Source organism: Elephas maximus, chromosome 1 (assembly GCF_024166365.1).
Source record: "Elephas maximus indicus isolate mEleMax1 chromosome 1, mEleMax1 primary haplotype, whole genome shotgun sequence".
Taxonomy (NCBI): domain Eukaryota; kingdom Metazoa; phylum Chordata; class Mammalia; order Proboscidea; family Elephantidae; genus Elephas; species Elephas maximus.
Window position 1 is genome coordinate 208210970 of NC_064819.1, and position 25228 is coordinate 208236197.

General features: G+C 38.2%; 1 protein-coding gene across 5 annotated transcripts in view; it reads right to left on the reverse strand.

Moving 5' to 3' along the window:
- NHSL1 (NHS like 1) overlaps positions 1-25228 on the reverse strand; it is a 170112-nt gene that overhangs the window by 33655 nt on the left and 111229 nt on the right. For all 5 annotated transcript variants that reach the window (XM_049902098.1, XM_049902089.1, XM_049902080.1 and 2 more), the window contains one exon: positions 12051-12178. In XM_049902098.1, the coding sequence (XP_049758055.1) occupies positions 12051-12178 (128 nt within the window). The remainder of the gene's footprint in view (positions 1-12050; positions 12179-25228) is intronic.

A 25228-nucleotide genomic window follows, 5' to 3' on the forward strand; every position in this document is an offset into this window, starting at 1 on the left:
ACTGGCATAACATACTTCATAAAGACAATGTTCTGCATCTTACTTTGATGAGTAGTGTCTGGGTTTAAAAGCTTGTGAGTGGCCATCTAAGGTACAACTCTGGGTCTCTTCCTGTCTGGAGCAAAGGAGAGTGAAGAAAACCAAAGGCTCAAAAGAGCAGTTAATCCAAAGGACTAATGGACCACATGAACCACAGCCTACATAACTCTGAGACCAGGAGAATGGTGCCCAGCTACCACTACCAATTTCCCTGACTGGGATCACAACAGAGGGTGTCATGGACAGAGTGGGAAAAAATTGGAGAATGAAAAATCAAATTCACAGAGAAGACCAGACTTACTGGTCTGACAGAGGCTGGAGGAACCCCCAAGACTATGACCCTAAGAAACCCTTCTGACCTGGAACTGAAGCCATTCCTGGACACTACCACACAGCTAAACAATAGACGAGTGCATAAAGATAAACAACAACACCCGAGAGGAACGTACTCCTTAGAACAATCAATTATGCGAGATCAAAAGAGCAACATCTGCCCAAAAACAAAGATGAGAAGGCAGGAACAAGTAGAAAATCAGGACAAAAGGAAAACAGGGAACCCAGGGTGGAAATGGGGAGAGCGGTGACACATTGTGGAGAATGAAACCAAGGTCATGAAAAACTTTATGTACAAACTATCAAGTGAGAAACTAATTTGCTCTGTAAACTTTCACATAATGCACAATTAAAAAAAAAATCAAATGAGAATCAAAACAAAACAAAAAAAAAACAAACCAAACCCAGTGCCGTCGAGTTGATTCTGACTCATAGTGACCCTACAGGACAGAGTAGAACTGACCCATTGAGTTTCCAAGGACCACTTGGTGGATCTGAACTGCCAACCCTTTGGTTAGCAGCCGTAGCACTTAACCACTAAGCCACCAGGGTTTCCGAGAATCAAGAAGGGTGCTATTAATAATTACACAGGAGAGCAGCTGTAAACCAGGACTGTCCTGAGCAAACCGGGACATATGGTTTATAGCTCTTTATAGCTGAGGAAACTGAAGCTCACAGAGGGAAGCAACATACCCAAGGCCATATAGCACCGACAGATGGAAAAGCCACTCCAAACCTGTGCACTCAACCACCATGTTATATAAGCCTCTCCTACATTTTGAGTTACAACAGCAAGGCTCTGCCCTCTCTCTTTTTAGACATCCTCCTTTGATTTAAAATTTTTCTTTCAATGAGGCCTAAAGCTGGAACTTGAGATGCCAGTCCAAAGTATAACAGGAAATAGCAAAGTAAATTTCACCTTCGATCAGTGCCATTAAAGCCAACCATTTATTGCCCCAAATCCCAATCTATTTCATCTCTTTGTAGGTGGATTTTACATAAGAGATTGAGTAACGCATGATTGACATCCCTTCTGCTGAGACAACGGGGCCTCTGTAAATGTTTTCCTGATTCAGTGAACACATCATCGAGTATAACCTCCAACACAGGCAGTGGGAGAAATTCCCTATTAACTCACAGGAAGTATTTTGGCACCTAAAACTGAACTTCCTTCAATTACCTGAATAACCTCTTTGGTGGTACTTGGTACACACTGCCTTGAAAAAAATGTCAAGACTAGAATAATACTAAAGCAATGTCTTACTCTTTGATTTTGCAGTTAAATAAAAAGGTATTTTGTGGGGATTTCTAAATTCCTGTGCAGACAGTGTTTGTTCATGTAGCATTTTTAATATTTACATGGTTAAGAAACAACTTTTTCTCAGTATAATACATCACCACTTTGAATATCAAAAATTTATCTAGGTATCATCAGCAAAATACATTTCTTCATACCATAACCACATTGTGGAATCCTACTTGGTAAGTGCTCTGTGTTAGGATAAGTAGAATAATTATTCAAGATGAGCCAATATAAATAACCAGAATGGATGACCACTATCTTACTTTATATGTCCTTAACCTTTGCCTTAATAGCAATTCTCATTTTCTGAGAATGCTTCTGTTCTAAGCATATAACCCATTGCTGTCGAGTCGATTCCGGCTCATAGCAACCCTATAAGATAGAGTAGAGCTGCCCCATAGAGTTTCCAAAGAGTGCCTGGTGGATTCAAACTGCCGACCTTTTGGTTAGCAGAACTAGCACTTAACCACTACGCCACCAGGGTTAGATGCTTAATATTTGCTGGATTCAAATTAGGCACTCTTCATTACAAACACCTCTTTCGAGGTAAGATCTTTTATAGTCAAAGCATTTGTTAACTCATGTGTCTTTTCTTACATTCCGCTGTTCTCCTCACCGTCCCCCCATCTCTAATGCTACCTAGGAAATATAAAGAAAAGTGTTTTCTCAACAGAATTTTTCCTGCAAACAGACTTCTACATATTCTATACTTAAAATGACCCCAACTGCTAGAGGGATTTTTAAGAACATGAATTGGAATAAGAGGTCTTGTCTCTTTAACATGGGAGACCATGAATTGCTGGCTTGGGGCTCCGTTTACAGTTACTGATTTCCTCCTGGTATCAAATGCCAATTCAGTCATATCCTGTAAAAATTTAGGTCTATTATTTCTGGACTTTATATTGTTCTCAATATTCTGATTCTACTGGTCTGTACCATCAGGTTCCACACTGGAGGATTTCCTTGAGTCTTCATGTTTTAATAACAGGTAAGGCCAGTACTCTTTCCTCACCCCTCTTCAGTTTTAGAGCTTTCTTAGCTATGAACTTTAGACTCACTTTCTCTAGTCCTCGCTCCTCCTTCTGGGGCGGGGAGGGGGGGGGGAACGGGGATCCAAGCCCGAACAAAATAGAACTACTGACCTTTTTATTGGTAGTGTGTTAATTTTACAAATTAATTTGGGCAGAACAGCTTTTTGATGTTGAGTTCTATCTAAGAACATGGTATGTCTTGCTATTTATTCAAAGTTTAATTATTTTTGTCTATTTTTTTTATAGTATTCTAAAGTTTTCTTCATGGAGATCTTGGACTTATTAAATTCATCCCTAGTTATTTGCGCTGTTATAGGTATTTTTACATAGATGTTTTCCAATTAATCTTTTAACTTGCCTTTGTAGACATGGAAGTTATTGATTACTATACATTATATACCTCACTACATCATTGAATTCTACTATTTATAGCAGTTTTTTTTAATTTAGCTTTCCCCAGTTTTGAACCTCTTATTCTTCATTTTTTTTTTTTTTTTAACAGCATTGGCTAGTACTCCCTGTGCAATGTGAAGTAGTGATAGCGAATGTCCCTGCCTTATTCCTCACTCTAATGAGAATGTCCCGTTAAAAGTATGTTGTATTTGGGACCAAGATAGATAAATTTTATTAAGATATGAGAGGATCCACTTATTACTATTTTATTGAGGATTTTATCAAGAATGGTTGTTAAATTACATCAAATACCTTTTCAGTGTCTATGATTTTGATTAAGTTTTTTTCCTTCTGCTTTACTAATATCATTAATATATGATTAGAATTCCTAATATTGAACATTTATACATTTACTACTGGAATAATCCCAGGTTGATTCTGAAATATTCTTCTCTTAATGAGCTGCTAAATGATGCTTGCTACTGTTGTATTTATGATTTTTAATGTCAATATTCATGAGAGAGACTGGCCAGTTAACTCTGCTTCAAGCAGTCTGTCAGGCTTTGGCATCAGAGTTAAATTAATTCATTAAAAAGAAATTACACTTTTCCTTCTTTTTCTTTGCTCTGGAACAGTGTCAACTATTTGTATTACCAACTCTTGAAGAGCTTTAGTAGAATCCTCCTGTGAAACCATCTGGGGTTGGTGGGTTTTTTTTTTTTTTTTTTCAATTTGATGCTAATTTTGAAAAAATGTCTCTTTTTTCCATGGAAATTAGTCTAAGATATTCTCTTTTTAGGTCAATTGTGATAAATTAGAAAATGGGTTTCAACATCACCTATATATCCTCCATTTAACAAAAGACTATATAGGTATGATTCTTATTCCTAACTGTAAAATCCTCTACTTAAAAAAAAAGTGTTAGTGATTTCCTATTAGCTATGCAATAACAGCAAACTCTGTTACTTAGCATTGCCCCTCTGCAATTCTACCTCAGCCTCCTTTCACTACTACTTGTTACCTTTCGTGGTGAACTCAGTATGCACAGTATCGGCCTCTAACACCTTCTCTGATCCTTTACAACCTCATTGCCAACATGCCTCAGCCACTGACTCCCATGGACAGGCCCCGGACCTTACAGTTACATGATGCCTGAATTGAGATTCTGCAGGTGGTTCAGCATGACCGTTAAGGTTGTATGTCAACTTGACCGGGCCATGATTCTCAGTGGTTTGGCAGATATGATGTTTTCTGGCAGTTATGTAATGATGTGAACACCGCCATGATGAGATCTGATATAATGTGATCACCTCCATGATGGGATCTGCTGTAAGTAGCCATAACAGTTAAAAGGGCGTTTCCTTGGGGTGTGGCCTGCATCCAATATATATGGACTTTCCGGCAAAGCTCACTGGCTTTTGCTCTGCCCTGGATTCTGCATCTGACCTCCAGTTCTTGGGACTTGGGCCAGCAGCCTGCTGTCTTACCCGCCAATTTTGGATTTGTCAGCCTTCATAGCTGTGAGCCAGCAGCCTACCGTCTGACTGTGGATCTTGGGTTTGTTAGCCCCTGCAGCTACATGAGTCAGGAGAAGCCTGCACCCTATCACCTGACCCACGGACTTGGGGTTTGCCGGCCTCTACAACTACGTTAGCCATCTCCTTTAGAAAAATCTCTCTATATAGAGAGAGAGATTTATCTAAATCTGGTTTGGCTTCTCTAGAGAATCTAGCCTAAGACATTCAGTAATTGGTAATCCTACAGAATTTGCTGATGGTATGAAAATATGAAAAGAGCTAAGGATGTGCCCAGAGTTTTTGACTTAAGCAGCTAGTATCATGGAGTTGTGCTTTACTGAGGTAGGGAAAACTATGAAAGGAGCAGGTATTTTTTTGGAAGAGTGAAGCGGAAATCACACCTTTTGATTTGGACATATTTGAGATCTGTAAGACAATTAAGCGGAAACGGAAAGTAAGCAGATAAATGCATGAGTCTGAACTACGGATATAAATACAGGGAAACTTCAATGCATGGCGTTAAAAACCATGAGACTCAATGAAATCACCCAATTGGTGTGTCTGTTACAGAGGAGCATAGGTACAAGTGTGAGCAACAGGGTTACACCACCAACATTCAGACATCTGGAAAAAGGGGATCCAACAAATGGCTGAGAAGCAATGGCTAGTGAGGAGGAAGAAGACCAGGAATGTGTGGTGCCATAAAAACTAAGTGAAAAAAAAAGTGTTTTGAGAAGGAAAGAATAATAAACTATGTCAAATGCTGCTGAGAGGTTGAGTAAGATGAGGCCTGAGAATTAACCATTAGATTTGGCAAAATGGAGGTAACTGGTGGACTAAATAAGAGTAGTTTCATCAACACGCTAGGGATAAAAGTTTTTTTGGAGTAGGTTCAAAAGAGATTTTAAGGAAAGAGAGTGGAGACAGCAAGTCTGGACACTTCTCTGGAAAAGTTTTACCATAAAGAAAAAAAGAAAAATGTGACAGAAGGTAGAGGGGGATGAAATATCAAAGGGGGGTTTCTTTAACATGAGAGAAACTACAGCATGTTTGTATGATACAGTAGTCCCTCCTTATCCGCGGTTTCGCTTTCCATGGTTTCAGTTACCCGCAGTCAATCTCGGTCTGAAAATATTAGACGGAAAATTCCAGAAATAAACAATTCATAAATTTTAACTTGTGTGCCATTCTGAGTAGGATGATGAAATCTGGAGCCATCCTGCCTGGAACATGGATCATCCCTTTGTTACAGCATATCCATGCTATATACACTACCCGCCCTTTAGTCACTTGATGCCTGTTAGTTACTTAGTAGCCATCTTGGTTCTAAGAATAATGGCCCCAAAGCACGAAAGTAATGATGCTGGCAATTCAGATATGCCACAGTTATTGTTGTTAATCTCTTACTGTGCCTAATTTATAAATTAAACTTTATCACAGGTATGTATGTATAGGAAAAAAAACAGTATATATAGTGTTTGGTACTATCTGCAGTTTCAGGCAACCACTGGGGGTCTTGGAACACATTCTGTATCTGTAGTGGGGACTAGTGTAACAGTTAAGACGCAATAAAGAGAAAAAATTGATTATACAAATGAAAGAGGGGTAAATTGTAGGAATGAAGTCCTTGAAAGGTTGTCCTTACTCATTCAACTAAGCAATATTGAGTGCCTACTGTGTGCCAGGTCTTGTTATTAGTACTTGCAATACAGCAATAAAGAGAGTAAGGACTGTTCACCCATTGCAATGGCAGGAAAGGGTGAGGCCAGAGAGAAACAGAAGTAGTCTGATAGATCTGATTGTGAAAGGATAAGATGTCAGGAAGGATGGGAGGGCAAGAAAGGGACGTAAAGGAAGAAAGGCAAGAGAAGAAAAAGCAAAAACATGCATGTAATACGAAAACCGTTGTTAAAAGAACTCACTGACAATATACATTATTTTTAAAAGCTAAAGCAATCTTAAAGTCAAGGACATCCTTTCCTTTCCTATAAACTTTGAATTACAGTAGTTTGATTACTCAAAAGTAAAGGTTCACTTTTGGTCATTGTCTTGATAGGCCTTTTATCCAGGGATTACCTGACGCTATAAGATCGTGGTTAATTATTTATACATAATGAATGTAAACTTCCCTCATGCCTTAGTTACATGACACATCAATTCTGGCATTTCTGAAGACTCTTAAGGAAGATGACAGACGTAGGAACTTGAGGAGAGCTTCCAGATTCTGAATCTCAGAGTGAACATGTTCTTATATGGCTTCCCAACACACCTCAGACTCCCAGTACTATCAGATATTGCTGGATACAGTAGTATCTTCTCCAGTAAGCAGAATTAGATTTGGATCAATTAAGAGAAAAAAAAAAGTCCATGAGTATGATTAACATTCAAAATACTACTCTACACTATTTTTATTTTCCATTGCTTATATTGCTTTTCAAACATGTTTTTCTAGTTCAGTTAAAACTATACCACCCAATTCTGATTTAGAATTTCAATCCTCATCCATCTGCCTGTATAAAAAATAGATTTGATTAGCAACATAAGCACAAAGTATATTTCTGAAATTATTAAGAACAGAAATTAAGAGGTATTTTAAAGGATACAATGAAATATAATAAAAATGAATGTAAATTCTTGGCAACACCAATCTTTCATTAAAGCCATTAAAGAAAGTATTTGGCATGAAGTCTTCAGACGTAATTTTACTAATGAATAAAACAGAACGAAGTATTCAGACAGAATGAGAAAGCTAACAGCGCTAATTGGCATTACTCAAAGCTGTCACGCATCCATGTGTTTGAGCTACCTCCTAATAAATATCCATCACAAAGAATAATTCTTAGTAAATTATTTTAATTCATGCTTACATATTCAGAAATCTGAAAAGTGTCGTTTCTACTTCTAGGAATGGTTTTAACTTTATTTAGAAAATTAGCAATAAAAATTTCAGAGGATCAAAATACCTTCCAAAGCTTTCAGTAATTATTTAAGGTAATAAGTACTGACTCAATATGATGGTATAATTTGTTAGCTGATATTTAGTGCATACATATTGCTGTTGTTGTGTGCCATCAATTCAATTCTGACTCATGTGATCCCATAAGACAGAGTAGAATTGCCCCATAGGGTTTCCTCAAGGACAGATTACCCGATAAGCAAGGTAAGTACTTTCTTAGGGCATCAACAAAACAGAGACACCAGTTGTCCAAAGCAAAGACCCATAGATGCCAAGCAGAGAGGACATAAGGAAAAGCAAGTATTGCAGTGAAAGGGAACTGGCAGAGCACTATATGAAATTGGTACCAGCCCCAGTGCGTGAAAATGTGCCAGCCAGAAATTAAGTTGACACAGGGGCACCAGTGCACCCATGCGCAAGGTTGTTTAAGCTCTGAGGTCCCTACCACTTCAACACCTGCCTTGATGTCTGTCTCCGACGACCCCCTCCCATGTTAATTGAAACTCCTTATCTCCGTGGGTCTCTTGGGAGCATACTATTTCTTTCTAATAAACATTTATAATTATAGCATTTGTTAGGAAACAAGCATGAAAACTGAAGTATAAGCTGTTTAAAGCAAAATTGGTGAAAGTCAATTTTTCATTGTGGGAGATCAACAGAATTTTGTTGAAACAACTAAGTTCACTGACTTATTTTCTTTGTTGTAGAATATTCTTTATGTAGAAAATATGGTATGTAGTAAAAATCTTAGTACCCCACATCCACTAAAAATTTCATAATCCAGTTCATCTTATTCCACTAAAACGGTAAAAACCACTTTTGCTTTCAATCGCTAATACTACAGTTGCATTTAAAAAGAAGTTGTATCACAAATAGCTAAGGCACACACACATACAGATATATATACACCTCACACATCCTGTTCGTATACTTGAGTAAACAGAGGAAGGGGCACCACAGATTATCAGTGTTTAGGGCCCTCACATGCCTTAATCCTGCCTTGGATTTCCTAGGCTGTAAACTTCACAGGAGCAAATTGCCTTTTCTCCCGAGGAGCAGCTGGTGGGTTCTAACTGCCAACCTTTTGGCTAGCAGCCCAGCGCTTAAAGTGCTGCACCACCAGGGCTCCTTAATGAATGCATATTAATATGTACTTAATACATAAAATATAGATACATATTTGATAAACAAGATAATTTGATACATATATTTAATTCTGAAATAAAAATTTTAACAGAAACTGCCTTGAGAAGACATTCAGGTCTAATTATTAAAAAAAATGCAAATACAATTCAACTTGGTTCTACATATTAAAAAACAAAAGAAAAGAAAAACAACAGCTTCCCTTAAATACCACTAAGAATGCATTCTAACAGTTTCAAAAATACTTTCAACCTAGAACAAGTATGAAACTATCATTAACCTGAATTTTAAAAATCACAAAAGGATCAAAAATCACACAGCAGGGAAGGAAGTTAAGATTTCTAAGTGGCTATATGCTCTTGAGGAGCCCTGGTGGTGCAGTGGTTATGAGCTCGGCCACTAGCCAAAAGGTCGGCAGTTCGAATCCACCAGCAGCTCCTTGGAAACCCTATGGGGCAGTTCTACTCTGTCCTACTGGGTCACTATGAGTTGGAATCAACTTGAAGACAAGTTTTGACATGTTTTTGTGAGGGTGCAAAAATGAGGAGAGCCAGGAGTCCAGATACTGTGAGAGAGCCTATAACTCAGACAGACACTGAAGGAGCCCAGAAAACAGCTCCCCTTCCAGCACACACACCAGGGAAGTCTCTTCCATGGCCCCAACCCTCCGTTTTACAGGGGGATGTGGGCCCCAAGAAGAAATCTGTCTAAGCTCCCACAATCATCTTCTGTCACACTAAGGCACTTAAGGTGGAACCATTTATGTTCTAGGGCATGTCATGTCACCTACAATAAATAATATATAAACCCCACTGCTGTCGAGTCGATTCTAACTCATAGTGACCCTACAGGGCTTCTAAGGCTATAAATCTTTACAGAAGCAGACTGCCACATCTTTCTCCCGTGAATTGGCTGATTGAGTTTGAACCTTTGATCTTTAGGTTAGCAGCCAACTGCTTTAACCACTGCGCCACCAGGGCTCCTAAGATATATGTATATGCATATATATATATATAAAAAAAATTTTTTAATTTATTATATCACACACACACATATTTCTTTAACCCAGTTGCCACTGAGTCATTTCTGACTCATGGCGACCTACATATGACAATTATTTACTGGCTCATTTTCAACATAAGAACGTTTTTTTCCTCAGGGATAGTGACCTGTCCACATCCTCTCACACACGTTTGGGAGACAGCTGCCTGGACATAGGGGTCTAGGGCAGTGGCACACAGGAGTAGAAACGAGTCCATACAGCCTTCATGTCCTGCAGATCTGAGTGTCATAGTAAGTAAATAGCTATGTAAGAATTTAGAAATGGTTTCCATTTTTCAGAAGATCTTTGGATATTGCTTTGATAATTAATACAAAATTGCCACCAAGGAATTAGTTCCATATCTCTAGGGCAATCCCAATCATATTGCACATAGAAGCCTCTCTATTTCACTGGGTCCCACTATGGGCTGAATTTTTTTCCTCTGAGCACCAATGTATAAGGCTAAGGCAGATCTGGATTAGAAGAATCTCATTATATAATTCACCTTCTGATTTTTATTTTCCATACCCATGCCAACAAGAAAAAAATAAAACAGGTTTTTTAAAAATTAAAGATCTGACCAATTTCGAAACAGTTGCTTTTCCTCCTACATATAGTTCAAGACCTTCTCTGTATATTTAGAGTCCCAAAGACTAACTTAATACATGAAGATATATTTAAAGAAATATGAAAAACATTCTGTGGTAAAAACCTGGGTCCAATCTTCATTAGAAGACCAAAAAATGATTTCTCATTCTTGATCAACTGTTACATTAATGTTTTCTCTGACTTTATCCATGTGAAGAAAAGAATAACAGATTTTGGATAATATTCTCCAGCCAAAAGACATTTATATATTGATCTTATTCCACTGAAATTTCTTAGATTATTTAAAAATGGTTCCTGAAAAAGCCATGTTAATCAAACCTTAAGTAACTCCAATGTCAGTCCACATTACTTAATAAAGTAAAAATAAAACTAAGTCAAAATCCCCATAATATTTATTCTTTCATGTGCATTTAGTATTAAGAAAATGCATTTCTCTTAACTAATTTATCACAAGAAATGATGTCTTAGTTATCTGGCTTTAACAAACAAATTTATTCTCTCGTAGTCTTTTTTTTTTTTTTTAGTCTAGGAGGCTAGAAGACCGAATTCAGGCCGCTGGATCCAGGGGAAGGCTTTCTGTCTTTGTTGGCTCTGGGGAAAGGTCCTTGTCATCAATCTTTCCCTGCTCTAGGAGCTTCTCAGGGCAGGAACCTCGAGTCCAAAGAGTGCGCTCTGCTCCCTGTACTGCTTTTTTGGTGGTATGAGGGTCCCCCTGTCTCTCTGCTTGCTTTTCTTTTATATCTCAAAAGAGATTAACTTAAGACACAACCTAATTTTGTAGATTGAGTCCTGCCTCATTAACATAACTGGCTCTAATCCTGCCTCATTAACATCATAGTAAAGATTTACAGTCTTGAAAACCCTATAAAGCAGCTCTACTCTGTCCTACTGTGTCGCTATGAGTGGGAATTGACTAAGATGGCAAAGGGTTATAATGTTAATTGGAGTGCCTGGTGGTACACATGGTTATCGGGCTCTGCTGCTAACCACAAGATTGAAGGCTCAAGTCCATCCCGAGATTGCTCAGAAGAAAGGTCTGGAGATCTACTTCTGAACTACCAACCACTGAAAATGCTATGGAGCACAGTCCTACTCTGAGACACATGAGGTTGCCCACCACGCGACAGAATCTACTTGAAGGCAGTTCTTGTTTTTGTGTTTGTTTTTGTAATGTTAATTAAGAAAAGGCACTGCTTATGTTCAGTCGGTATTAAAAACACTGCCCAATTGTGAAACAGTTGCTTTTGTTGTTATATCTAGAGCACTTTTTATAATTTAACTGGGTTCTTGGTTGTATGAAAAACAAAACAACAGAAATAAGAACTCTGTTTCCTCTACCCAAAGAAAACATAAAAATGCACAAAGATACTGAGTTTGTCCCTTTAATGAGTCCCTTGGATCCTGGCCTTATCTTTTGTGGGGTGGGGGGTACAGGGGATAATGTTAGATTTACAGAAAAGTAGTAGAGATAGTATCTAGAGTTCCTGTGTATCCTTTGCCCAGGTTCCCCTAATGTTAACATCTAACATAATCGTGGTGTGTTTGTCAAAACTATGAAGTTAATTTGGGACAATACTATTAATTAAAAACAGACTTTATTCTGATTTCACTAGTTTTTCCTCTTATAACCTCCTTCTGTTCTGGGATCCAATCTAGGATACCATGTTGAATTTTGCAGCCTTACCTTTTGATCCATTTCCTCATCCTCATCTTGATAATCATCACAGAGTGGGCTGGAGTTGGCAGAAAAGGTGGGTCCCTGAGAGTAGTATTGAGAACTCCGATAGCCATCCCGTCGCAGCTTATCGCATTCTGCAGAAGGTACAGGTGGGAGAGGAGAAAAGGCACGAAAAACATGAATTTGTTTTCTCCTCTTCTATTAGTCATTTCTACTAATATTTTCAGGAGTCCCTGGATAGCACAAATGGTTAAATGCTTGACTACTAGCAGAAAGGTTGGCAGTTCAAATTTGCCCAGAGGTGCCTTGGAAGACAGGCCTGGTGACTTGCTTCTGAAAAGTTGAAAACTCTGTGGAGCAGTTCTAATCTGCACTCATGGGTTGCCATGAGTTGGAATCCATTCTAAGGCAACCAATAACAACAACAACAACAGTAAAATTTTCCTAGGCATAAGAGATTACAAGTTAATAATAATATTAATAATGAAAATGACTAACAACTTTTAAAGTCCCACTACCTAGGGGCACACTGGTGGTTCAGTAGTAGAATTCTCTCCTCTCATGTGGGAGACCTGGGTTCGATTCCCAGCCAATGTAACTCATGCATAGCTACCACCCAAATGTCAGTGGAGGCTTAAGCATTGCTAAGATGCTGAACAGGTTTCAGCAGAGCTTCCAGACTAAGACGGAGTAGGAAGAATGGCCAATGGACAATACAGGACTGGACAGATTCTTGTTCCATTGTTCAAGGGATTGCCTTGAGTTGGGGGTTAACTTGATGGCCAATAACCAACACACTACATATTTGTTACATATACTTTAAATGGACTATCTTCTTTAGACTTCACAGTAACCCCAAGAGGCAGATACTTTCATTAACTCCACTTTACGTACAAGGAAACTGAAGTTTAGGGCAAGTAAATTATTTACTCTAAAATGTGTGCACGTAAACATTGGATCCAGAATTTGAAGCCAGAGTCTAAGTTAATATACCAAACTTTGGATATACAAAACAATTGATTATGTAATTCCACATAAAAAACACAAGCAATTTTCTGGCTGTGCTTGTTTCCTAGACTCATCAGCTGGAAGACACATGAGAGATCACCGAGTATAATGCCCTCATTTTATTTTTAGTTCTCAATTTAACTTTGATGCCAAACCGTCTGTAAACACCATGTGGAATTTAACATAAAGCCAGGTTGCAGCTGGAGAAGTCTGCCAGCCCCACAGAAGAATGTTTGGCACCACAGAGTGGAAGGGAGCATGATGCCGGGGATCACAGTGGGGCTGGGGTCACAGGCTGTTGGAAGACCAGGAATTCTCTTTAAGGGGAAGCCCTTTACACTGATTACTCTCATTATTGGGGTCAACTGCAGATTAAAAAGTTCTAAGGGCTTCTAAAAACATGCCAGAAGCCTTCCTATTACACAGATGCCTTGCACCTTAGAGGGGCATTTGCCTCCCCAAAGGATTCACCACAGGGTTTCCTTAAAAATCCATTTCTTAGTCATCTAGTGCTGCTGTAACAGAAATAGCACAAGAGGATGGCTTTAACAAACAGAAGTTTATTTTCTCACACTCTAGTAGGCTAGAAGTCTAAATTCAGGGCGTCAGCTCCAGGGGAGGGCTTTCTCTGTGAGATCTGGAGGAAGGTCCTTGTCATCAATCTTCCCCTGATCTAGGAGCTTCTCCACACAGGAGCCCCAGGTCCAAAGGAGGCCCTCTGCTCCCGGTGCTGGTTTCTTGGTGGTATGAGGTCCCCGTCTCTCTGTTCGCTTTCTCTTTTGTATCTCAAAAAAGATTGGCTCAAGACACAATTCAATCTTACAGATTGAGTCCTGCCTCGTTAAAATAACTGCCACCTAACCCACTTCATTAACATCACAGAGGTAGGATTTACAACACATAGGAAAATCACATCAGATGACAAAATGGTGGACAATCACACAATACTGGGAATCATGGCCTAGCAAAATTGATATATATATATATATATACATATATATATATTTGGGGTACACAATTCAATCCATGACACCCAGCTTTCTAAAGGAGTGCAGAATTTGTTTCATCTTTGTAAGTTTTCTTTTTTCATAGCTTTACAAACCTACACACCTAAAGGCACAGAAGGAGCCCTGGGGGCACAATGGTTAAGCACTTGGCTGCTAACCAAAGGTTGATAGTCCAAACTCACCCAGCAGCTCTGCAGGAGTCAGACCTGGCAATTTGCTTTCATAAAGATCACAGCCTAGAAAACCCTATGAGGCAGTGCTGTGCTACTTTGTCACGTGGTTCACTATGAGTTGAAACTGACTCAAAGGCACTTAACAACAACAAAGGCACAGAGCTAAACCACGGCAACTTTAGAGTTCCTTTCTAACACTTGGATCTATGGGTCTTCCTCAAAGAAGAGACAAGCTGTCACTTCAGTTGAGGGATGAAAATTCTCCAATTAAGATAGAGAAAATTCTCTTTCTCCTTTGCTACTTTCCATCCCTGTTCTACCTCACAGTGGGAATGGATGGAGGCTTCCAATCCAGAACTGCAAGTCAGGTTAAAAAAAATTCCTATGGAAATAATGTCATGAGTATTTATTAGAATGCCATACTAACTAAAATATGCATAATCAATCACAACACGGCCAAATAATATTACTTCAGTTACTTATAGGCTAAATAATTTGTGGGATAGGCTGGTAACCACACAACTGGTAACAATTAAAATGGAAAAGTTAATTTTGGATACTACCAAAATATACTTTATTTTTTATTGAGAATTTCAATGGGAAATATTTTTACATTTTCTCCATTTGACAATTTCTCTAAACACATAGTACAATTAGAATCTATATTCCCACTCTATAGAGATAATGTTAATTAAGTATGATTATTAGTTCTCCAATGGTGTTCTCTGCAGAATTCCGAGATTCTGCAAATATTTGACTTGATTTTCTTTAAATAATTACCTTAACATTAGGATTAAAATAAAACACTGAAGCTCAATAGTTTTACAACCAAATTTTAACATAAGGCAGGGAATTAATTCATTAACTTGTGCTGCTAAATTAACTTTTCTGTGGTCCTAAAAAGTAAGCTATTCTTGCCCTCTGTAAAATTGAAGACTCCTAAGGATTCAGGGCAAATCTTGTAAAACGAACCAACAAAAACTATTACCACCTGCAGCTACTGTTTCAGGGTTTTCAAATACTTGACAAATAAAGCAAAATGCAGGTAAAATAGAGGCCAAGCCCCTTTTAAGACTAAGTTCTTTTGTTGTTTAAAACCGTCTTTTCTCCCTCACGAATTAACCCTATAATAAATACAAGTTTAAAGTTACAACATGTAATACTTTAACATTACTTCTTAAAATTTGCTTTATGTACTGGGTACCAAATAAGACTGTTTGTAAAAGATTCCTCTACTAGGAAATAAAAGATCTGTGGTGGCACACACGGTTAAGCACTGGCGACTAACCAAAAGGTTGACGGTTCAAACCCACCCAGTTGCTCCATGGGAGAAAACTTGGCAATCTGCTTCCATAAAGACTGTTATTGCTGTTGTTAGGTGCTATTGAGTCGATTTTGACTCATAATGCCCCAATATGACAGAGTAGAATAGCCCCATAAGGTCTTCTAGGCTGTAATATTTATGGGGGCAGATAGCCAGATTTTTCTCCCATGGAGCAGGTAGGTGGGTTTGAACTATGACTTTATGGTTAGCAGCCAAGTGCTAAACTATTGTGCCACCAGGGTTCCTTTTTCTGCAAAGATTATAGCCAAGAAAACCTAATCGGGCAATTCTATTCTTTTTTTTTTTAATATATATATAATTTATTTTATTTTGTTGGTGAGAATATCACAACAGCGTACAGAACATAGACCAATTCAATAGCTTCTACATGTACAATTCAGTGACATTGTTTACATTTTTCAAGTTGTGCAACCATCCTCACCCTCCTGTTCTGAGTCTTTCCTTCTGCATTAACATAAACTCACTGCTCCCCAAGCTTCCTATCTAACCTTTCAAGCCGCTGTTGTCACTTTGATACCATATAAATAGTTCTTTACAAGAGCCCAGTGCTCAACGCAGACATTCTTTACTAGTTAAGATAAACTATTAATTTGGTTCAAAGTAGAATTCAGGACATAGTATTGGTTTAAGGTTTAAAAATTATCTCAGGACAATAGTTTCAGGGATTCATGCAGCCTCCATGGCTCCAAAAAGTCTGCAGTCCACGAGAATTTGAAATTCTGTTCTGCGCTCTTCTCCCTTTTGATCAAGATTCTTTTATAGACTCTGATCAAAATGTTCAGTAATAGTAGCCAGGCACCATCCAGTTCTTCTGTTCTCATGGCAAAAGAGGCAGTTGTTCATGGAGGCAATTAGCCACACATTCCATTCTCTTCTTCTTAAACCTCACTTTCCTTCTGCTGCTGCTCCAGGTGAATAGAGACCAATTGTGCCTTGAATGACTGCTTGCAAGCTTTTAATACCCCATATACTATGCAACAAACTAGGATGTAGAACAGAAGCACTAAACATGTCATTAGGTCAATTAACTAGGATGTCCCATGAAACTATGACCCTAAACCTCCTAACCAAGGAACCGAATCCCATGAGGTATCTGGTTGTACTTAAGCAGCCTCAGCACTACTCTTTTTTTTCTTTTGTTGTTGTCGTCAATATATCTATCACACAACTTTTGCCAGTACAGCTTTTTATAGGTGTACAACTTATTGACAGCAATTACATTAATCAGCTATGCAACCCTACCCTTATTCAATGTGATTTTCCATCATCGTAAACCAAAACTCAATATTCCATAAGCAATAGCCCTCCTTTCCTCCTCCCTCCCATCCTTGGTAACTATTTTTGTCTCTATATATTTGCCTGTTCTAGTCTTCTTATATAAGTGAGGTCATACAATATTTGTCCTTTTGTGATTAACTTTTTTCACTCAGCATCATGTCTTCAAGCTTCACCCATATTGTAGCAGGTATCAAGAATTACTTTCTCTTACTGGTTGAGCAGTATTCCATTGCATGTATGTACCATATTTTGTTTATCCATTCATCCATTGATGGGTATTTAGGTTGTTTCCACCTTTGGGCTATTGTGAACAGTGCTGCAGTGAACAGTGGTATATAAGTATCTGTTTGAGTCTGTTTTCAAGTCTCTTGGATATATACCTAGGAGCGCAATTGCAGGCTCATATGGTAGCTCTATTTTTAGTTTTTTTAGGAACCCTCACAGTTTTCCACAATGGCTGTACCATTTTGCATCATCACCAGCAATGGATAAGGGTTTCAATTTCCCCACATCCTTGTCAACATGTTATTTTGTATTTTTTTTAATCTTAGCCATCCTGGTGGGAGTGAAATGGTCTCTCACTGTGGTTTTGATTTTCATCTCTCTGATGGCTAATGATGAAGATCATCTTCTCCTTTGTTTGGTGGCCATTTGAATGTGTTCTTTGGTGACATGTCTTTTCAAGTCCTTTGCCCATTTTATGATTGGGCTATTTGTCTTTCTGTTGTTAAGTTGCTGAAGTTTTATATATGTATTGGTTATTAGATTATTATTAGACATATGATTTCTAAAATATTCTCCAAGTTGGTAGCTTGTCTTTTGGTTTTTTGGTAAAGACTTTTGATGAACAAAAGCTTTTAAGAATTTTATGGTTTTAGTTTTCATATCTAGGTCAGGACCCAAGGTGTGCCTGACCCAAGCCATGGTGTTTTCAATTGCCTCATATGCATGCGAAAGCTGGATGATGAATAAAGAAGACCGAAGAAGAGCTGAAGCCTTTGAATTGCAGTGTTGGTGGAGAATACTGAATATAGACTGCCAAAAGAACGAAGAACATAGACTGCCAAAAGAACAAAGAAATCTGTCTTTGAAGAAGTACAACCAGAACGCTCCTTAGAAGGAAGGATGGTGAGACTATGTCTCACACGCTTAGGACATGTTATCAGGAAGGAGCAGTCCCTGGAGAAGGACATCATGCTTGGTTAAGCAGAGGGTCAGCGAAAAAGAGGCAGACCCTCAACGAGATGGACTGACACAGTGGCTGCAACAATGGGCTCAAGCATCACAATGATTGTGAGGATGGTGCAGAGCAGAGCAGTGTTTCGTTCTGTTGTACACAGAGTTGCTATGAGTTGGAACTGACTTGACGGCACCTAACAACAACATCTAGGTCCTTAAACCATTTTGAATTTGTTTTTGTGTATTGTGTGAAGCGTGGATCCTATTTCATTCTTCTGCACATGGAAATCCAATTTTGCCAACACCATTTATTGAAGAGACTCTTCTTTCCTCATTGAATGTTCTTAGCACCCTTGTCAAAAATCAGTTGACCTTAGACGTATGGGTTTATTTCTGGACTCTCAATTCTAGCAGTTCTATTCTTGTCACATGGGATCACTATGGGTTGAAATTGACTTGATGGCAACTAACAACTACTAGAAAATAAGGGAAGACTGATGGGCTTAGATAATCTCTAAGGACTATAAAGTCTCATATGATATTAAAAATAGCCAACATGGTTCAACATGCTAAATCTTAAAAAGTCAAATATTGCAAACTTGCTATCCAAACATCTGAAAGCATGAAAGTCTGGCAAGTTTCAGTATTTCCAGTGTGTCACCTTTCCGAGCACAGTTTAAAAGACAATGCATCTTTTTTCCACTATGATGTTTAATATTTATGTCACAGGATAGTAGTAAAACAACTGAAATATAAGGCTGAGTCTAAGTAAACTAGGCAGTGCAAATTTATGGCAGATGTCCAACTTTTTTTACTCTTATCGCATTCCTGAAATCTAGTAAACTCATCAAATTTCATTGTCACTTATCCAATTCCAACTCTAGGGGAACTCTAGGAAAATTTCCTCTTGCCAAGTTGCAACATATCTGTTTCTAAAACCATGGCTTTGTTCATTAAGAATGGAGTTTATTGTGTGGAGGGTGAGACATAAGAGCAAGCCAACATGAAGAAACAAAGACTTCAAACATTAAGTGCCGGGAGGAACTGCAACGTAGAGTATAATTTAATGCCAGGTTATGCCAACAACTAAAGGCTAAAATCAAGTAGCAGAAGATCTACCTTGAATATATACTCTTCTTATAACACAGAAATTTAGAGTTAAATTATGCTTACTGTTTTCACAGTACTGCCTGGGAAAATGTATCAGTGTTTGTTGTGTCCTCTACTTTCCCAATCACAAATTTCCCCTTCTTTCCTTCTATGTCAAACTTTTTTTGTTTTTTGTAGAATAAGGACAGTGGACAAACATTTTTTGATAGACCAAAACTCTAAATATAGAAAGAAAAAAAATTCCAAAGAACTAGATGGTCCTCTGACCATTCTACAAATTTAATAACCTTCATATATTATGCCATCCTTTAGACTTTCCATTTTAATATTTTAGACATGCTAGGAGAGGCTACTACAGGAAGCATTAAATGGTTATTTTTCAAAATAATCTTCTCTATTGGAAATCCTTCGTAAGTTTCCACATTCTGTGATATTCTTCTTAAATTTCCTGGATGAGACAATGAGCGAGCAGTTACAGAGTTCTGAAATCTCAGTGGCTTTATACAACCAGAAGTTTCTTTCTTGTTCATTCTGTTCATCCAGGCTGAGTTGGTAAGGGTCTCTGCTCACAGTAGTCATTCAGGGAACATACAGATGAAGTTCCATGTCAACTTGTGCTTCCATGATCATGCATGGCAGTGTGGTAAGAACATGGTTCATCTTCATCTCATCCTGGCTCCCAGAACTACAGAAGTTATTTTTCTGCTTTTATTTCACTGGACAAAACAAACCCTGGAACCTGACCTAACTTCAAAGGGGACAGAAAAGTGCAATCCTATCGCATACGCAAGGAGGAAAACTTGAGTATGTGTGGACAGATCTAATGACCCCACAAAACAGAAATAGCATTGAATCTAAGATTTTCCAGATTCTTATTCTCGATTCTCTCAACAGTTATTTAATGTTTATTTCCAATCCTTCTTGAATGAGGTTGACAGCCTTTTGATATCAACTGGCAGCTGCAGTGAAAAGCCTTGTGGGTTACAATGTGGATACTGACTTTTATTATGAGGCCTCTGGAGACTTTGAAAAGGTAAGTGACCAGCTCAAAACTACACACACACACACACACACGTATATATAAATTCCAAATAAACTTGAATGTTAAGTATATGGAAAAAAAGCAAATCAGGGCACATCACTTTTACGTTCACTTAGTGATGCTAGTAAAAGTATGCAGGCATTTTTACCATTGATTTGTATAATTGGTCATAATTGATTTTTTTAAAAAAATTTCTGTGCTTTAAGTGCAAGTTTACAAATCAAGTCAGTCTCTCATATAAAAATTTACATACACCTTGTTATATACTCCTAGTTGCTCTCCCCCTAATGATACAGCACACTCCTTCTCTCCACCCTGTATTTCTGTGTCCCTTCAGCCAGCTTCTATCCCTCTGCCTTCTTATCTCCTCTCCATACAGGAGCTACCCACATAGTCACATGTGTCTACTGGATCCAAGAAGCTACCCCTCATCAGTACCATTTTCTATCTTATAGTCCAGTCCAATCTCTGTCTGAAAAGTTGGCTTCGGGAGTGGTTCCTGTCTTGGGCTAACAGAAGGTCTGGGGACCGTGACCTCTGGGGTCCTCCAGTCTCAGTCAGACCATTAAGTCTGGTCTTCTTACAAGAATTTGAGGGCTGCATCCCACTGCTCCCCTGTTCCTTCAGGGATTCTCTGTTGTGTTCCCTGTCAGGGCAGTCATCAGTTGTAGCTGGGCACCATCTAGTTCTTCCTGTCTCAGACTGATGTAGTCTCTGATTTATGTGGCCCTTTCTGTCTCTTGGGCTCATAATTACCTTGTGTCTTTGGTGTTCTTAAATTCTCCTTTGATCCAGGTGGGTTGAGACCAATTGAGGCATCTTAGATGGCCGCTTGCTAGCGCTGAAGACCCCAGACACCACTCTCCAAAGTGGGATGCAAAATATTTTCTTAATAGATTTTATTATGCTAATTGACTTAGATGTCCCTTGAAACCATGGTCCCCAAACCCACGCCCCTGCTACACTGGCCTTTGAAGTGTCCAGTTCATTTAGGAAACTTCTTTGCTTTTGGTTTAGTCCAGTTGTGCTAACCTCTCCTGTATTGTCTTCCCCTTCACCTAAAATAGTTCTTATCTACTATCTAATTAGTGAGTACCCCTTTCCCACTCTCATAACCATCAAAGAATATTTTCTTCTCCATTTCAACTATTTCTTGAGTTCTTATAATATTGGTCTCATACAATATTTACCCTTTTGCAACTGCCTAATTTCACTCGGCATAATGCCTTCCAGATTCCTCTATGTTATGAAATGTTTCAGATTCATCATTGTCCTTTATCAATGCATAGTATTCCATTGTGTGAATATACCATAATTTATCCATTCTGTTGATAGGCACCTTGGTTGCGTCCATTTTTTTACTATTGTAAACAGTGTTGCAATGAACATGGGTGTGCATATATCTGTTTGTGTAAAGGCTCTTATTTCTCTAGGATATATTCCATGGAGTGGGACTGCTGGATTGTATGGTAGTTTCACTTCTAGCTTTTTAAGGAAGCACCAAATCAACTTTCAAGGTGGTTGTACCATTTTACATTTCCACCAGCAGTGTGTAAGTGTTCCAGTCTCTCTACAACCTCTCCAACATTTATTATTTTGTTTTTTGGATTAATGCCAGCCTTGTTGGAGTGGGATGGAATCTCATTGTAGTTTTGGTTTTCATTTCTTTAATGGCTAATGATCGTCAGCATCTCCTCATGTATCTGTTAGCTACCTAAGTGTCTTCTTTAGTGAGGTGCCTGTTCATATCCTTTGCCCGTTTTTTAACTGGGTTGTCTTTTCGTTGTTAAGCTTTTGCAGTATCATGTAGATTTTACAGATCAGATGCTGATTGGAAATGTCACAGCTAAAAACTTTTTCCCAGTCTGTAGGTAATCTTCTTATTCTCTTGGCGAAGTCTTTAGATGCGCATAGGTGCTTGATTTTTAGGAGCTCCCAGTTATCTAGTTTCTCTTCTGGTGTTCGTAATTACTGATTTTTTAATATATATAATTCCTGAGAGAAACCATACTATGCAGTAAAATTTTTCCTAAGTTTGAAATACACTCTAATAAGGGGAAAAAAAAGTTATCAAGTTAATTACATGGTTAGAGCTATATAGCTTTTAACAAGTCTGACCTGCCTAAATCAGAGGGAGAAAGAGAAGTAGAAGGAAAAGAAGAGACAGAAATTGAATGCAAAGTGGGAATAGAAGAGGATTTGTTTTTCTACTCCCCAAGGAAAAAATTGTGGTAAGATGAGTGGATGTTAGAGGAAAAAAACTGACAGAAATTTGCCAGCTTGTTAGACAGGATGAGAAAGAAGAGAAAGGAACAAGGAAAGAAATATTTGAAACAAGTACTGCTGCATTGAAAGCAGAAGGTCTAGTTAGTTAAGTAGGCTAATTAGTCATTTTTCAGGTTGTCTGGGTAGTGTTGGTGTGGATGAGTACGAATTTGTGGTGCAGTTAATTATCTTTGTGAGTGGCCTTTCTAGCCATGGTCTTGTAACGCCCACCTAGGTGATTCAGAGGGACTGTGTGATGGGGTAATTGTCGTCTACCAAGGGGATTGGTCAGTTTTGCCTTAAAAGAGAGTCAATTCCAGAGCAGAAAGGAGAATCCTACCACCACCAAGTAAGAACAGCCAGGAGTAGAGAGCACATGTCCTTTGGACCTGGGATCCCTGCAGTGAGAAGCTCCTGGAAGCAAGAGACTAAGAGAAAGCAAGTTGTAACCTTGAAGACAGTAAGAAGTGGTGGCAGGAGAGGCCCGACAGCAGAAACCCAGCAGCAGCAGACAGTGTGGTGGGCTTCCCTGCCCAAGGAGAGAGAAGGCTGAGTGCCTTTGGGCAGAGAGACCAAGGGCCAGGAAGAGGTGTGCCTTCGGGCACAGCTGGGGAGAGGCTGTCCTGAGTGTTCCTGAGCCTGAATTATAACCTGTTACTTCTCTAATAAACCCCATAGTTATGAGCGTGGTCTGTGAGTTCTGTGTGGCCACTGCAATGAATAATAGAACCCAGCAGAGAAGTAGAGATCACTGTGGGAGGGACATTTAGTGTCAGAATTAGCAAAGACGGCGAAAAGAGAAGGCACTCTGACCTCTGCCTCATGGGAATCAGCCTTGGGGAGTTGCTCTTGATTCTCCTTTCCCATTGTGAAGTTAGAGGAGGTCAGGCACCACCCCCACAAGTTTTTACAGACTTGCAAGGAAAGTTTCGAAACCTTCGGGTCAAGAGAACAATTTTGCTATTTCACAACAGTATAGAATTCTAGACATACTATATTTTAAAATCTGAATGTGGTTTATTTTTAACAGTATTAAATCTTTCATAATCCTCCTGCTATAATTCAAGTTCATTAAAAATTGAGAGGACGCCAGTTCCAAAGTTAATTACAAAAATAATGGTCATGCCATGATGCTTCAGTGAGAATGTCCTATGATGGACTACAGTCTAAAATCATTCTTTTTTTTTATTTTTAAAGCCAAAACTACTGGCACTTAATAAATGCATTATTTTCCAAACTGAAATCCCTTTGCCATCATTATTTGATTTGTGTTGAAAATAATTCCATGGCAACTGGAGGAAAGAAAACACATCCATCTCAAGGATTATGGAACCCAGACGTAAAGTTTCTGGTAGATTCAGATTGTCTATCCCGGTTATTTATCCAACAGATTATCAACAACAAGGTAAAAAGCCAGATTACGATGACATAAAAGCCTAGTTGTATTATCTCTCTTAGTCCAGTACAGGAGGACTGAGAAAATTTAGGACTACAAACGTGTATTTAGAAAAAAATCAATTCCAGTCCAACAACTGTATCTGGTATTATATAGTTAAGGAATCTAATTGAATTTTTTAAATAAGCATGTGAGAAAAACTTACTGCACTTTAAGTATTATACTTTGTAAGAATTAGAGAATTTATTTGCATAATGAAAATCAGATTTAAATGTATTAAAGAATAAAAGAATTGTACCTCCTAGTTCATGAATTTATTGGGTTTGTCAATATTGGAAAGAGAAAGAAATCATATTGATGCTGTACTTAAAATTCTGCCTTGCTAGACACACAACATTGGATATTAATATGTTTGGATTTTTCCTAAATTCATTAAGAAAGTTAAACTTTAATTTATTAAAAATGTCTTCAAGACTCAAATTTTAACACAACACACTAAATGTTTAAATAATTTTTTAAGTTAGTTAATTGTAGCATATCAAATGAGTTTGAAAAAATATATCTTTAAGACACTGTGGATTTCATATATACCTTTTTATCGGAGTCCTGGTGGTTCAGTGGTTAAGAGCTCATTTGCTAACCAAAAGGTCAGCAATTTGAATCTACCAGCCGCTCCTTGGAAACCTTACAGGGTAGTTCTATTCTGTCCTGTAGGGTCACTATGAGTCGGAATCAACTCAACAGCAACGGGTTTAGTTTTTTTTTTTTTCTTTTAAATGATATTTTACTAGATAATTTGGTACCAATTTTAAATGATTCCAAATGAACATGCTCCTTTGGGTTTTTTTTAGATTAATGGTTCATTTTTTCCCCTCTACTACTACTTTATGGACTTAAACCTACCAATGATCATGAAGACAGTACAGGACCAGGCAATGTTTTATTCTGTTATATATAAGGTCACTATGAGTTGAAGCTGACTCAATGGCAACTTAACAACAATGCTCACTTTAGAGTTAGTCAGTTGTTATGTAGTTACATAGGAATACTTGTTATTATCTCTGAAGTATTAAACCTGAAATTATCTCCCAATAAAAGCATATCTGATCTAAGACCAAGTCTTCACAAATCATCACTTCAATGCTGTGTGACATCCAAAGCAACATAAAACACAAAAGAATAAAGAGAAAAGGTATGGCTTTAATGATGAAGCCCATGTTTTTATAAAAGTTCTGAAAGTAATTATCTCATCTTTTAATGGTTCATATACAACACAATGTCCCAGGTGCTATAGTATAATCTGATGAGAAAGGCCAATCAGAAGATATGCCAACTATCACCCTATGGACCAAGGAAAACGGGTTAGTCCTCAAGGGCATGA